Source organism: Microtus pennsylvanicus, chromosome 13, assembly GCF_037038515.1.
Source record: "Microtus pennsylvanicus isolate mMicPen1 chromosome 13, mMicPen1.hap1, whole genome shotgun sequence".
Classification (NCBI taxonomy): domain Eukaryota; kingdom Metazoa; phylum Chordata; class Mammalia; order Rodentia; family Cricetidae; genus Microtus; species Microtus pennsylvanicus.
Genome location: NC_134591.1, coordinates 63,268,908 through 63,284,735, shown reverse-complemented (window position 1 = coordinate 63,284,735; position 15,828 = coordinate 63,268,908). Strand labels below are relative to the sequence as shown.

General features: G+C 53.6%; 1 protein-coding gene across 8 annotated transcripts in view; it reads left to right on the top strand.

Annotated features, from left to right (window-relative positions):
• Ptpru (protein tyrosine phosphatase receptor type U) overlaps positions 1-14,350 on the top strand; it is a 72,905-nt gene extending 58,555 nt beyond the window's left edge. For 5 of the 8 annotated variants that reach the window (XM_075944751.1, XM_075944749.1, XM_075944755.1 and 2 more), the window contains 12 exons: positions 2,388-2,424; positions 3,071-3,168; positions 3,258-3,374; positions 4,050-4,204; positions 6,367-6,502; positions 6,941-7,090; positions 9,153-9,326; positions 10,076-10,216; positions 11,199-11,324; positions 11,418-11,575; positions 12,916-13,051; positions 13,242-14,350. In XM_075944751.1, the coding sequence (XP_075800866.1) occupies positions 2,388-2,424; positions 3,071-3,168; positions 3,258-3,374; positions 4,050-4,204; positions 6,367-6,502; positions 6,941-7,090; positions 9,153-9,326; positions 10,076-10,216; positions 11,199-11,324; positions 11,418-11,575; positions 12,916-13,051; positions 13,242-13,304 (1,491 nt within the window). In that variant the 3' untranslated portion in view covers positions 13,305-14,350. The remainder of the gene's footprint in view (positions 1-2,387; positions 2,425-3,070; positions 3,169-3,257; positions 3,375-4,049; positions 4,205-6,366; positions 6,503-6,940; positions 7,091-9,152; positions 9,327-10,075; positions 10,217-11,198; positions 11,325-11,417; positions 11,576-12,915; positions 13,052-13,241) is intronic. The other 3 variants (XM_075944753.1, XM_075944750.1, XM_075944756.1) reach the window with 1 other exon arrangement.
• The last annotated feature ends 1,478 nt before the right edge of the window (positions 14,351-15,828 follow it).

Sequence of the window (15,828 nt, the reverse complement as noted above, 5' to 3'; positions counted from 1 at the left end):
GGAAAGAGTGCCCCAGAGCTGAACTGTAAGCCATTCACTCACTGGGCAATCCATCAGGTTTCCCTCCTTTTTATGCTGGGGCTGGATCCCAGGGCCTCTTCCACGCCAGGCAAGTATGTGTTCAGCTATAGCAAGCCCAGTCTGTTTGGTTGAGTTCAAGTCCTCTGTTATTTACTGACTCAGGCTCACATGCTGGCACGGAGCTGGGCCTGGTGGGGTGGGGGTGGAGGTGCAGAGTTTACTGACTCAGGTTCACATGCTGGCAGGGAGCTGGACCCTGGTGGGGTGGGGTGGGGGTGGAGGTACAGAGTTGGCTGACTCTGCTGATGATCTTGTGTCGGGGTGGAGCTTAGGCAAACTGTGCTGGGTGCAGGAGTACAGGCAGTTCAGGGTAACCTGTTCCCAAGCTTGACTACTTCCTAGGTGGAGTCAGCTGGGAACGGGCCCTCCTCATCCTCCGGCTCTGCTGTTCCTCTGACCGGCTGGAGAGACAGTGGAAATGACGTGGGGAGGCTGCTGGAGGCTGCTGGAGTGTAGGCAGAGTACTCCAGAGGTTTTTCACTTTGAAGGGGTTTTGGCTTTTCTCCGGGGAACCACGAGGCTGTCTGCTTGTCATCTTCCAGTTGCAGAGGGCAACAGAGGCTTGGAAAGGTTCAGCCTTGTTGGCCACTATGCTGTCTGAGGCTCTGCAATGTGAGCACTGCCAAGGAACTGGCCGGAAATGCACATTTCCAGATCCACCCCCATCCTCAGAGCCCAAGTCTGCCTGGGACGATATCCCAGGGTCTCTGTGCACCAAAAATGCCAAACTTCTCTTCTCTTCGAGAAGTGACAGACATGGATTTTATACTATCCAGTCACTAGGATCAGTGTGGTATTTGTGTGTGTGTGTGTTTGTGCCGGTAGAGAATCCAGAGTCTCCCACATGCTAGGCAAATGCTCTATCCCTGAGCCTCATCCTCAGCTCAATTGATCAGTTTTAATTGAGTTCCATTACTTCGTTATTTATACCGACTAATAAGTGCTGGAACTTGCTGGCACCTGCCAACAGGGACCCAGGTCCGTTACACCCCAATCCTCTGGAGGTCATCTCCCATCCCAGCTGTTCTTTACCCCCCCCCCCCACTCTGCTTTTGCCTCCTGAGTGCTGGGATTAAAGGCATGTGCCACACACCCACTGAGCAGTTTTTGAAATCAACACTATCTGGACCTTTGGAGACCTCCGAGGCAGGGTTAATAATCACAGCTGCTGTTGGCCCTGCCTTGTGCTTGGCCTGGTGACAAACGCTTAACCTCCATTACGGCGTGTACTCCTCACATCCCTGGCAGGGAAATCTTGTTATGATCTACTTTATAGCAGTGAAGATGGAGGGCCAGAGAAGGAAAGGGTGTTTGTCTGAGGGCAGCTGGGATATGGACCCTGGCAGGGAGGCACTAGGGCCCTTTGGGTTCTCAGTGCTTGGGAGTCCACAAGGAGCTGTGTTGAGGGTCAGGGCAGAGCTTGGTGACTCTCTTGCACTTGCTGCTGCTATTCTACTTTGGAAACTTACCACAGAGTCTGCACAGACTTCCTGGCTGGTTCTTGTCCCACAAAGGTGCCTTCTTGTGAGGGACTTTGGGGCTACTGTGGCTTTGGAACCTTAGCTCTTTGCTACTTGGCCTGAGGGCTCTGAGGATGGAGGATGAGGGAGCGCTCGGCTTTTCTTTCCTATAAAGTGGACAGTAGTGTTTAGGACGGTATGGGACCATCACCATGACTCTGGGACCGCAGCTCACTGATGCTTGGCCTGAGGTCTCTGGTGATGGAGAGTGAGGTAGCTCTTGGCTTCTCTTTCATGTAAGATAAACAGCAGCATTTAGAATGGTATGGAACCATCGGTCACAGGAAAATTCCTCGTCAGTAAAACAGATTTTAAAACTGTATCTAAGGGCCCTTTGCTTCCGATTTGAAGCCCTCTTTAAGATTTCTCCCCCAAGCTCTGGGTACTCTCCATTCTGAATGCCCTGCCTGAAACTGGGGATTCTGCCAACCCCTGGTTCTCCCATATCTGGGGTCCAGGGTGGATTATGTTTCTGGGAACAGGGCAGCAGCAGCTGGCACTTCATTTGTCTCTGAACGGCAGCCATGCTATTAACAGATAACCCGCTTTGAGGGTGGGAGACTCCCTGGGCTCACAGAGGAGCACCCTCCACAGGGTTCCATGGCAAGACCCTGGTGTCTCTTAGCTTCGTTCATCTTTGGGACTGAGATGAGGACCAGGTCACCCTCATCTAGAGACATGAGTTTCTGGAGGATGCCCTGCTCCTGGAAGGACGGTGATGGGGCAGTCTGAGGGGACAGAGGTCTGCTCCCTTGACGTTCACTTCACCCTATTCTCCTGTTCCAGGGCTACCACAGGTCAAACCACTTCATAGCCACTCAAGGTACCTGGCCCCTCCGCCTGTGGCGCCCTCTCGTGACCTGGAATGTCCGCTGCCTGCCTGCCTTCCCTGCTGACCTGCTCAGCATCCCCCTGCCCCCATCTGCCTCCCCATCTGTCTGTCTCTCTGTCCCCACTACCTGCCTGGATCTTTTACATCTAACCACAGCCCTTATCCGCCCTGTCTGTGCCTCCTGAGATGCTCAGTCCCTCCCCCGTAACCTGGTTGTGTGTTTGTGTGTTCCTCTGTGGTAATGCATGTGCAAGGACTCGGGCTATTCCCACTGTCATGGAGCATGCCTCTTGGTCCAGCTGGCCGCTTGGGTCTCCTCTAGTCTTGTCTCTCTTCTGCTACTGCTTCTCTGTCCACCTCTCCTGCCCATGCCCCGAGGGTCTATCATCTACACGGCTCATTAGTTCTTACTCAGCACAACTGGCTCTCCAGCCTGGCTCTGCCTTGCTACTGCCCTTTCCAGGGCCCTGTAGGCATGAAGCCGTGGTTGGTGGGGTATATTGGGGTGAATGAGAAGTCCCCATTGGGGTTGGGTCTTGGGAGCGTCCCAACGAGGGACGGTGTCCGTCACTGAGCATCATGGTGTGCTGGCCATGGAAGGACCGTGCTCAGGGACAGGCATCCTCTGCGCCCTCAGGGCCGAAGCCCGAGATGATCTACGACTTCTGGCGCATGGTGTGGCAGGAACAGTGTGCGAGCATCGTCATGATCACCAAGCTGGTAGAGGTGGGCAGGGTAAGCGGGGCTGGGGGGTGGGCTGGAGGCAGGGTGGGCCTCATGGATGACTCGGAGCCCGCTGAACCCTGTGCTGTGGGGGGTCACAGGTAAAGTGCTCTCGCTACTGGCCTGAGGACTCAGACATGTATGGGGACATCAAGATCACGCTGGTAAAGACAGAGACACTGGCTGAGTATGTGGTGCGCACCTTTGCCCTGGAGCGGGTGAGTCTCCCCAACGCCTGTCCATGTAGTAGAGCTTACGTTGCCCGAGTCTAGGAAGCATAGGGGAAGGGGGGACAAGGAAGCATGGCCAAGGGATGGGATGGTGACTGTTTCTGCTGGAGTCCCGTATACATCTGATATGAAGATGTGATGTCTGCCCTGTGTTGTTCCCTGTTGAGTGAGGCACTGTGTTGAGCCTCTTGCACGCATTGTCTGAGCCCCATGGAGGCACGCGTTCACCATCAGCCCTGTTTGGCAGATGAGAAAAACAAGGGTCAGAGGGTTTCCTTGTGTACCAGGATCTAGGTCCACATGTAATTACTCGGTAAAATCCTCAGAGGAAGGCTGGCAAGATGGCTCAGGGGGCAAAAGCACTTGCTATGCAAGCCTGAGGATTTCTGAGTCACAGCGCTCTTCTGTTGACACGGCAGCCCAGGGACGAGGTGGATGCCGGATGGCATAGCTTTAGGATCTGGCAGACTCAGTCCAAACCCAGAGTGTGTCCCTAGTCAGCCTCGGCAGAGGGGATGGTCCGCCCTGGGCCTTCAGGTCCTCCTCACCTGTACAATGGATGTGGATACTTGCCTTGCCAAGGAGGAATGAGTAGAGTCTGGCACACAGCAGGTGTCCGGTGGGTGCTGCTGGCACTGACTCTCACCACTGTGGTTCCCACAGAGAGGCTACTCAACCCGGCACGAGGTCCGCCAGTTCCATTTCACAGCGTGGCCAGAGCACGGCGTCCCCTACCATGCCACGGGGCTGCTGGCCTTCATTCGGCGAGTGAAGGCTTCCACTCCCCCGGATGCTGGCCCCATTGTCATCCATTGCAGGTGGGAGCACTGGGGATCCCAAGGAGAGCGGCCAGGGTGTGGGGAGCTGGGCTGGACTGGGGCGGGTTCAAGGTCCCTAAAGAGAACCAGACTTGGGTTCAGCTTGCTTGGAGATAGAGGATAGAAAAGAATGACTCACCCAAGATCCTGAGGGATTTGGCTCTGAGGTTGGCACCCCACGGAACCCCTTTACCAGAAATGAGGAGTACTGAAACCTGCAAGCCTACAGCCCCTATGGCTTATCTTGGCTCCTTTGCGGGAATTCTCACCAGCTCACCAAATACCACATGGCCGATTTCCCTTGCCCTACAGCCTCCTGGCTAGACTGTTCTTTCTTTCTTTCTTTCTTTCTTTCTTTCTTTCTTTCTTTCTTTCTTTCTTCCTTCCTTCCTTCCTTCCTTCCTTCCTTCCTTCCTTCCTTCCTTCCTTCCTTCCTTTCTCTGTTTGTCTCTCTTCAGAGCTCATTAAGATAGCATCTGAGAATGAATTCCAACTGATACAGAAAGTCTGTCACGGAAAGTGTAATTTATATCGCCAACAGTGTGCCTGCAACTGATGGTTTTACTGACTGAACCTCGAGCTCAGTCTTCTCAGATTGACTAACAGAGTGTGGGGGTGGGAGACAGATGACTGAAGTGTTTGCTACGCGAGCCGGAGGACCTGAGTTTGATCCCCAGCACCTGTGCAAAAAGCTGGGCATGGAGGCACGTGCTTGTAATCCCGGTCTCGGGAGACAGAGATAGGAAAGTACCTGTCCCTCACTAGCCAGTCTGCCATCACTAGCAAGCCCCAGGGCCCAGTGGGAGACCCTGGTTCACAAGGACATGTGAGTGACACCTGATGTTGATCTCTGGCTTCTGACATGCTTGCACATGTATTAATCCCCCCACTGTACACACACACACACACACACACACACACACACACACACACACACGTTCTGGAATGTTCCCAGAGGAATGGCGATCTGACTTCTCCCTTGTAGGAAGCCTTTCATAGGTTTGAACATTGTGTAAAGTAAGTTCCCTAGTGTGAACTCTCTGCTGTGTGACTTTCTTCTCACCTTAGTGTGCGAGGTCCGCCCACACAGCATCACTTTCTCAGGTGTACAAACCCCTCCCTGTGTATCAGTCCACCTCCTGGTGCTAGGGATTTCGCTGGTATTTCACAGAAACAGTGCTGTTAAAATCAAATGCAGCACTAAGGATGTTCTAACACAGTGGTTCTCAACCTTCCTAATGCTACGACCCTTTAATACCGTTCCTCATGTTGCGGTGGCCCCCCCAGCCATAAAATTGTTATGTTGCTGCTTCATGACTGTAATTTTGCTGCTGTTATGAATCGTAATATAAATATCTGATATGTGACCCCAAGGGGTTGCGACTCACAGGTTGAGAACAGCTGTTCTGAGGTGTGGCTCTTTGATAGGAAATGCACACACCTCGCTGTGGGCTGTGTGTAGGGGCAGAACTGCGGTCTGTGACCATTCAGCCCTAGCAGATGCCGCCCAGGTCTCCCAAAGTACTTGTGTGATTTGAGCTGTGTAGTTCTGCTAATGCTTTGATGATGCCGTCTTCAAAGCTGGAATCTTGGGGCATTCTTCCCAATCTGCCTCCCCATCAGCACTGTTCCTTGTGATAAATCCAACCCAGCCCTGTGCTTGCTGCACTCCAGGTGGAGTTAGGGAGCTGCCACATAAATAGGGACCACATCACACGTGTTTTAACAGAAGCTAGCCATATTGCTCTGAGACTTTGGAAGAGAGCCATGTGTCTAGAAGTGTTGGAAGCTCCACTGGGGATGTGGCTGGGTATGAGTGTGTGGGGTTTTGAAGCTTATGCAGGAACCTGGGATATCCAAGGGGAATGTGTGTTCTTAGATGGAACTCTGAGCATCACCTGCAACCCTTCCCGAGTTTTGTCTGTGAAGTTGAACCAGTCTCACTTCCAAGTTCTTCTCCCATCCTCTTTCTGTCCTTTCCTTCCCCAGATCTTGCTCTATGCTCCCAACTGTGTCCCCTACCGCATTATATGGAACTCCAGCTCCACAGCCCCTCCTTTTTGGAGTGTTCCTAACCCCTAAGTTTTATAACTCTGGCAGATACCCTGGTCTTCCCTTCTTTTCTTCTCCCTTACGTGGCGCTGGCCTTCTCTTCCCCTCAGTGCAGGCACTGGCCGCACAGGCTGCTACATCGTCCTGGACGTGATGCTGGACATGGCCGAGTGTGAGGGCGTCGTGGACATTTACAACTGCGTGAAGACCCTCTGTTCCCGGCGGGTCAACATGATCCAGACTGAGGTTCAGACCAGCCCTGTCCCCGACATCTCCCCTCCATCTAGGTCTCAGGGTCTCTGTCATGGAGCTCAGACTGTAGTAACATGTCTTCAGGGCATCCTAGACTCTTCTGCCCTGGGACCATCTCAAACATGGCAGTGGTGGTGGTGGTGGTGGGCTTGTAGGTCTCCAAACCTCACTTCATGGTGTGATGGTGGCGGGCTCTGGAGTCACATGTATCAGGGTTTGTGTCCTCACTAGATCTGGGACCTTGGACTATCTCTCACCACTCAGATGGTCGGCTGGGAATATTCCCAGGATGCAGGAGATGAGCTGAGGTGATCAGTTGATATGATCAGCTGAGCACCCCGGCCTCAGCCGTGGCCTTGTTTCTCCTTCATCCTCGGTAGAGCTCAGCTTCCAGTCCCCTCCTCATTCTTCCATTCTCATCTCTTGTCCCAGGAACAATACATCTTCATCCATGATGCAATCCTGGAGGCCTGCCTCTGTGGGGAGACCACCATCCCTGTCAATGAGTTCAAGGCCACCTACAGGGAGATGATCCGGATTGACCCTCAGAGCAATTCTTCCCAGCTGCGGGAAGAATTCCAGGTGGGGGATGTATGTAGACATGGGGTGTGTGAACATGTGTATAAGTGTGAGGTTTGAGGTGTGTGTGTAAAATTGGGTGTGTGTATACAGGGCACACACACACGCACACACACACATATATATGGGGATGAATGAATGTTGTAGAAGAGTTAGGTATGTGTGTGTATAGGAGTGGGGTTTGGGTGTGTTTGTGGGTAAGAACAGTGTGTGAGAATATGTATATGTATAGATGTGAGGTATATGAGTATGTATGTATCTGTGTGCAGGTATGGGTGTCTGAGTGTGTATATAGGAGTGGGTATGTGTGCGTAGGAGTTGGGTGTGTGCATAGATGTGAGGTGTGTGTATGTAGATGTGGGGTGTGTGGGTGTATATAGAGGAGTGGTGTGTGTGTGTGTGTGTGTGTGTGTGTGCACGCACTGGGAGGTCCTCAGTGCTGTAGCTATCAAGGGTCAGTCATGGAGGGACAGAGTCAGGTGACTGAAAAGGACTTGGAGACAATGAAGGACATGAGTTAGAGCAGCTGTGATCCCAGAGTTTTGGAGTCAGATAAATGTGGATTCAGATCTTGGTTTACCTTGAGGAGCTGTGAGGAGCCTGGGCAAGTCACCTCACCTCTCTAAGCTCTCTTGCCACCTAGGAAAGAAAGGACATTCCCGTCGCCATGCAGGTGCGTGGTCCTAAGGAAGCTAGCTCAGGGGCCCCAGCAGGCGCGAAGGGTGAAGGCGCCATTAGCCATAGCTCGACATAGCTTGTTCCAGGGACTCAAGTGTTAATGCTACATTTGGTCTCTGCCCATCTTTGGTTCTGCTGTTTTTGTTTATTTTGTTTTTGAGACGTTCTTATGTAGCCCAGGCTGGTCCTGTACTTGTGGTGTCTGCGGGGATGACCTTGAGTTCCTGATACTTCTGCCTTTACCTCCTCAGCGCTTTAATTTTAGGTGTACGCCACCAGCTCAGAGCTGTGTGCTGGGGGTGGTGGTGACTGAGGGCAACAATAGGTATTATCTGCCTCTTTTTTGTTTTTGAGATAATGTCTTTCAAAGGTATGTGACTTGCCAAGTAACCCAGGCTGGTCAGCCAGAAAGTTCTGGTGGTCTAGGGGATCTGCCTGTCTCCTCCCATTACTGGGATAACAGTTTGTGCCACCATATTTAGCTTATTATTGTTGTTATTATTATTATTTTTAAAATACAAATTCTGGGATTAAACTCAGATCCTCATGCTAGACCCATGCTAGACCCGGGCTCTGGCGCTCTGTTTTGGGTGGGGCCAGGCTCACCATGCTGCAGGCTTCTCTCCAGACGAATCTGCTGATCTCTGGGTGTCAGAGACCCAGGGGTTCCCTCCGTTCAGAGTTCCTATCCCTCAGTCATACGGCTCCAATTGTGGAGTTCTGGAGCCAGCTTAGGGTGACCTGGAAATGTGACTAGTGATTCCCGGAGAGGGGTGTCAGCTTTGGGGGTCCTGGGAGGAATCCCCAAGAGTAAGAGAGAAATGGAGACTCTGGTACATGAAACCTGAAGGCAGGGTATAGAGATAGCATAGCCCTAGCTAGGACCGGTGCTAGGTGCTCAGGACTACATTCTGTCTAGACGTCTGTGACCAAGGCTTCTGCCTCATATCCTGGGTTGGCTCTACGAAGAGGTGGGGTTCAGGCTTGCATCTTTGAAAGCACTGACAAAATAATGCTGATCCTCCCTAAGCCTGCCACACACCGAGCCCTGGGTCCACCAGGCTCATTGCCTGGCATGATCTCATTTTGGAGATCTCCTGATGCCCCAAGAAAAAGGTGCATCATTTTCCCATTTTACACGTGGAGAAAAGTAAGTCACTTACCCAAGACCACACTGGCTCAGGGTGACAGATGCTCGTCCCAAAGCTCAGTCTAAGCCCTCGGTGACTTGGTGATTGGCAGCTTGGTTCCCTAACTTCTCTCTCTCTGGGCCTCAGTTTCTCCATTCACAACACAGAGTTAGTTATCTAGCCTAAGATCCTTCGTGCAGTTGCGAGGAGACCCTGAAAGCCCTGGCCATGCTCTGTCCTCTCTTCCGTCTCCACAGACCCTGAACTCGGTCACGCCACCCCTGGACGTGGAGGACTGCAGCATCGCCCTGCTGCCCCGGAACCGAGACAAAAACCGCAGCATGGATGTGCTGCCGCCGGACCGCTGCCTGCCCTTCCTCATCTCCACTGACGGGGACCCCAACAACTATATCAACGCGGCCTTGACCGACGTGAGAGTCCAAGGCTGCAGTGGGTCTGGAACTCCCACCCTGGGGGGGGGGCTGGGAGTCACTGGATCAGAGTCCAGGGCTCTGATAGAGGGGCAACCCCCTTCAGTGCCCATTCAGTGAGACAGACCTGCAGGAGACCCTCTTACCCCATCAGTCTTTTACTGGGGGCATTCAGTGCCCCCTTTCTGGTGTTTTGGTCAACTTTAGTGCAGATCCGTAGGGGTGAAGTTCAGGCAGGGTTGTCTCGAGGATCAACCCCAGCAGATCCTGGGACGGTGACTTTGACCGGGGATCACTAAGCATTTGAGGTCAGGACTTGATACCTGATATTTGGAGCTAGAGGAGACTATTCATGGGACTGTTCCCAACTCCAGGACCTGGCCTGGAGTAGTGATCTGACCCCTGGTCCTTATCTAATTGTGGCCGGAGGGCACAGGAGCCATTTAGCAGATGCATTGCCTGTCCCTGACCCAAGGGACTTCACCCTCTTTACTGACTGGGCATTGCAAACAGAAAGACATGGGTGCTGTGTCTTGGGGGACTGAGGATGATGTCCCCTGAGAAGGAAGAGTCTGTAAGTATCAGTCCTATACCTCTCCCCTCTCAAAGCCGATTGAGAGAGAAGTACAGGAGACAGACCGACGGAGATCAAATGCTGCAGAAAACGGGGGGAGAACGTCTGAGGGAAGGGGTCAGCTGGTTAGAGCCATCAGAGGCCCCCCCCCAGCTGAGTGCCGTGTCCCCCGCAGAGCTACACACGGAGCGCAGCCTTCATCGTGACCCTGCACCCACTGCAGAGTACCACACCGGACTTCTGGCGACTGGTTTACGACTATGGCTGCACCTCCATTGTCATGCTCAACCAGCTCAACCAGTCCAACTCCGCCTGGGTGAGGCTGGCCGGGGTCACAGGGCACGTATAGCCACGGTCCCCACAGTGGAGAGCAGGCGTCCACCTCTGCTGTCCGTTTGCTCTGTGGTGTTAGAAGACTCACACTCCCTCCCAGGGCCTTGGTTTCCTAATCTACAAACAAGCGTTTCAGACTGGATCGACTCTCTCCTCTTTAGTGAGCATCTGCCGTAAGCCAAGGCCTGTTGTGCACACTTGGTTTACCGTTGACAGTGGCCTCTGGATGGAGGCTTCAGGGCAGAAAAGGAATTAAGGCCCACAGAGAGGAGGTGCTTTCTCCAGGGTCATATAGTGGGAGGTGACAGTGCTCTGCTCCTCCACCGTGGGGTGTTCCATTCAGTTTCTGCTCTTGCAGTAGCACCCCTAAACTGCCTCCCCTGGGGCCTCTGAGATAAAGCAAATTCAAGCCTCCTGCTTTCTCTTTGACTCAGGGTAGCTATGTTACCTATTTATGCCACAGTACATGTGTGCCTGTGTGTCACAGAGGGTCCCCTCTGTCCCTCGCCTGTCTCTAGTGTGGGCTACAGGGGAGGTGCAGGAATGAAGCCGTGTCCTAGCATCAGGGCCACCCTGTCCCTGAGCTGGAGCTGGGCTCGGAGATGGTGAGGAGGAGGCATTGTTGGTTTGGGATGGGTGGGTTATCTCTGCCTCCTCTGAGGGGAAGGCAGCATGATGCAGGAGTCCACGCACACACGTGTACAGGATGTAGCTAGCATGTTAGAGCAGAAGTTTTCATCCACATAGCCATGGGGATTACGGCACTCTTTTTGAAGTTGCTGTGACCACTCTGGATGGGCCAGTGCTCTGGGCAGGTGTCCTTGTGTTCTGATGGGTGAGCGGTGGAGAGATAGGTGTGCTGCAGGGGAAGCTAGAGCCGGGCACTGAGCCATGGTGGAATCCCCAGAGCTAGCACTGGGATGCGGGCTGGTTCTGCTCCACTCAGCTTGCTCTCTGTGTCCCAGCCCTGCCTGCAGTACTGGCCAGAGCCAGGCCGGCAGCAGTATGGCCTCATGGAGGTGGAGTTTGTGTCTGGAACAGCAAATGAGGATTTGGTGGCCCGAGTGTTCAGGGTGCAGAACACTTCTCGGGTGAGTATCCCGCGGAACCCAAGGGTGAGAGTCTGGGTGGCGGTCAGGGCTCATTCATGCTCATGTTTCTTTGCCTGACTGCTGTGCCCCCAGCTGCAGGAGGGTCACCTGCTGGTACGGCACTTCCAGTTCCTGCGCTGGTCTGCTTACCGGGACACACCTGACTCCAGGAAGGCCTTCCTGCACCTGTTGGCTGAGGTGGACAAGTGGCAGGCAGAGAGTGGGGATGGGCGCACCGTGGTGCATTGTCTGTGAGTGCTCCCGGATGAGGGGGTGGGTGAGGGGCTGGAGACTGACAGGGGCTCTCAGGCCTAGCACATGGAGTCCCCCCTCCAGGGGCTGTGGCCGGGACTCTCAGGTTAGCCAGCTTTAATGAGAGTCTCATCAGGATTCCTCACCCTGTGAGATTGCAGCAGACTTAAATTTTGTTTTTCATTTATATGTGCATGTGTGTGTGATGGGTGGGTATGCACACAGCACAGCCTATGTCTGGAGGTCAGAGGGCAACTTTGTGGAGCTGGTTCTCAGTTTCTACCTTTACTTGGGCTCTGGGGCTCAAACCCAGGCCACCAGGCTTTCATGGCAAGGGCCTTTACCCACTGAGGCATCTCGCTGGTTCCACATAGCATGCTTTAAAACCTTTTCAAAATTACCATTATTTAATGTGTGTTCAAGCATACGTGTGTTTATGTGTGACAGTGTGTGTATGGAGGGCAGAGGACAACTTGCAGGAGTCCACTCTTCTCCACCATGAAGGTCCTGGGGGCTGAACTCAGGCCATCAGTCTTGGTGGCAAGCACCCTTACCCACTGAGCCATCCTGCTGGCTCCATATAGCATGCTGGTTATGGGAGTGGGATTCTGGTCTTTGTTTATTCATGCACACCTGCAGGACTTTTTTCTCCAGTAAATATCCCATTCATTCATATGCACCTCTGTTCAGGAATGCATGTTCTCATGCATGTCTGGGTACAGTCCCTTCTTTCCATGGTTCTTGCCATTTTGTGAGCCTCCCTGTGCCAGCTTGGGTCCCGTCCTCTGAAGGCTTGCCTTTGGTTCTAGTGAGAGACTCTTGTAGCAGCAGGAGGCCAAGGGTGGTTCGTCTCCCATTTCCCAGAAGGCTCATGTTGGGTCACAGGAACAAGGACAAAAGGAGGAGAGGATCCCTGGTGGCCACAGGCTGAACTCGGCGTCTGGGTTTGACTGTGTCTCCATTGCTGGTCCTGGCTGGTCTTCCCATCTTGCTCTGGGGCTTGTTTGCCTCTGGGCTTCCTTCCCTTCTCTGTCACTTTCTCTTGAAGCGTGTCTGGATCTTTTCTCTAGTCTACAGGCCGATCCTTTCTGATGATATCTGCTCACGTGACGGCAGCTTTCGGTACCATTCTCAGCCCTGAACTCTCTTTTTAGCCTTCTGGTCCTAGGGCTGGCTTCTGAGCTCCATTTCTCATCCCTCCTAGTCCACCCTCCGTGACTCTTTGGTGTTACCCTCCCCTTTGGCCTCTCTGACCTTGCTTCTGCCTTTTGATTGCCTCGCTGCGACCCTCACCCTTGGGTTCCCAGGTCCCACCCTGAACTGTTTTTGTTTCCTTTAGAAATGGGGGTGGCCGTAGTGGCACCTTCTGTGCCTGTGCCACGGTCTTGGAGATGATCCGCTGTCACAGCCTGGTGGATGTTTTCTTTGCTGCCAAAACGCTTCGGAACTACAAGCCCAATATGGTGGAGACCATGGTGAGGAGCCATGCCCCAAGCACCGTCACCTCAGCTTCCCATCCAAGCCCTACCCAGTTCCTCAGCAACTACACACCCCTGTCTGGTCCCCAGCTTTGAGCCTCCATTCTAGTCCTGGGGTGTTAGGCTATCGTCCTCCTTTCTCTTTCGCCGGAGGGTGGTCAGAGCTCAAGGTGCCCTCTTTCCCCAGGATCAATACCACTTCTGCTACGACGTGGCCCTGGAGTACCTGGAGGCTCTCGAGTTGAGATAGCAGGCACCTGGCCTGGGGCACCCACTGATCACCCAGGGCGTGGCCCATCATCACAGACTGGTGAGGAGGGCCTGCGGCCCCAACTTTGCTCAGCCATAATTCCACAGGGAGAACACTGGAGTGGACGCTGCATTATCTTGGTGGCCCCCATGGGCAGGCTGTGGGCCGAGGAGAAGCTTTTCAAACCGCAGCCAGCCCCAGCTCCAGAGGGCCCGGTAGACCTGTGCGGAGAAGCTTGAGACAATGACACTGGCCAGAACAACCAGTACTGGGCACCCCAGGCCAAGCCTCTCCACTCCATTCTAGTCCTTGGCAAGAAACGAATGGGGGCCTGCAGAGAGAGTGTCCAAGGTTTGCCCCCCAGCGTGCTCCCTTGTGCACTTGGCCAAGGCTCTCTGGGGCTGGGCAGGGGCTGAGTCATCCCATCTGGCTTGGCCCCCCGAGAGTCCTGAAGCAGGGGCTCTTTCCTGTCTGACCATCCTGCAGCTCTTGTTCCCCATCCCACTGCCCCTGCAGCCCCAGGGGTGCTTTGCTCGCCATACTTCCCTGCTTCTGCTTCTGAGCTTCCTGCGACAGGACCTGGGCCTCCCTCCTGGACTCCATCCCTGCCTGGCCCGGTATATGCAGAATATCATCTCAGCCCCCTCCTCCCTAGCCTTCAGGCCTCCATGGCTCAGTCCTGCTCAGCATGGGCCTGTGACAATCCACAAGGCTGAATCACAGCCCCCAGGGTTGAGGTCCCTGTGGCTCTTGGTGAGACTGCCGCTGGGTTGAGGCAGGGGAGAACAGGGCTGGTGACAGCTCCTAGAGTTTGGAGAAAGAGGGTGCTATGGGATGGAGGACCAGTACTTTTTTGTTGTTATTTTTTTGATGGGAGGGTGGAAGTTCTCTTTATAATGGGGTAGGCCACACCCCCATTTCGTGCCTCAATTTCCCCATCTGTAAACTGTAGATATGACTACTGACCTACCTCACAGGGGGCTGTGGGGAGGTGTAAGGTAATGTTTGTAAAGCGCTTTGTAAATAAACGAGCTCTCTGAATGCCACCCGGTGGCTCTGTGTGTGACTGACCAGCCTGATGGTGCCGAGAGGCTAGGTTTGCTTTGGTTTTTCTGTCCACCAAGACAGCAGAGATACAGATCAGGGCATCGCTCAGAGTCTCTCCACAGAGGTGGCTCCAGGGGACCCTGGTCCTGTTGCCTTTACTAGGTAGTAGGTACTTACTGCATTCCTGCAACACAGTACCTGACTAAGTCAGCTTAGGAGAGGAAGGGGTTTATTTGGGGTTACAGTTCAAGGGTATTGTCCACCATAGTGAGAGTTCAAGTTTGACCTCTGTTGTTATGGTAAACATCTTGACCAAAAGCAACCTGGGGAGAAAAGCATATATTTCATCTTACAGGTTGCAAGCTGCCATTGAGGGAAGTCAAGGCAGGAACTCAGGGAGGGAACTTGTGTTGGCTTGCTTCCAGACTCGTGCTCAGCTATCTTACATAGCCTAGGCCCCCCTGCCTAGGGATGGTACTGCCCACAGTGGGCTGGGCTCTCCCACATCAACCATTAAGCAAAACCAGTGCCTCACAGTCACGAGCCAATGGGATGGAGGTGACTCTTCTATTGAAGTTGCCTTTCCCAGGTGCGTCAGGTTGATGACCAGGATGAGGTGTCACAGTAGGGGAGGCATGGGGCAGGGGCTCCAAGCAGCTAGTGACATTGCATCTGCAGCCAAGAAGTAGAGGCCACAGGCTGAGGAAACGCCTTGATGGGTAAGAGTGCTTGCCGTCCAAGTGTGAGGGCCTAAGTTTGAGTCCTTAGCACCCACGCAGAAGCTGGGCATGGCTGCAGGCGTCTACAACCCCAGCATTGGAGGATGAGGACAAATGAGCCCTGGGCGTTCACTGGCTGGCGAGCTTCAGGCCAACGGGAGAGAATAATGTGGTCGGCAATAGAAGAAGACCCCCAGATGTCCTTCTCTGGCCTTTGCACGTGTACATATGGAAATGTGTCACCCCTAAAATAAAGGAGCAGACAAGCCAGGCGGTGGTGGTGCACACCTTTAATCCCAGCACTTGGGAGGCAAGGCAGGCAGATCTCAATGAGTTTGGGGCCAGCCTGGTCTACAGAGTGAGTTCCAGGACAGGCAGGACTATTGTACAGAGAAACCCTGTCTCGAAAAACACAAACAAAAAAGGAGCAGACAATGGTGGATATTGACCCTCGGTTCCCTTTCTCCCTTTTGTTGACTCCAGGACTCCAGTCTGTGGAATAGTACCTCCCACAGCTGAGGTGGGTCTTCCTTCCTCAGTGAACCCTACGGTGGTGTGCCTAGAGGTTTGGTGGTATTAACCGGCAGGCTTCTCAAGTTGTTCCCCAGGCAATGGGCTTCATCCTGAGGTCTCAAGCTGCTTGTTATCCTGAGCGGGGGTGGGGGTGGGGTGTGTGTGTGGAGTGGGGGTGGGAGGGGCTGGGTCAAGTTCAGCTCTGTTCTGAGAGAGGTTCAGCCTTTGGCATCAGGCAGACAGAT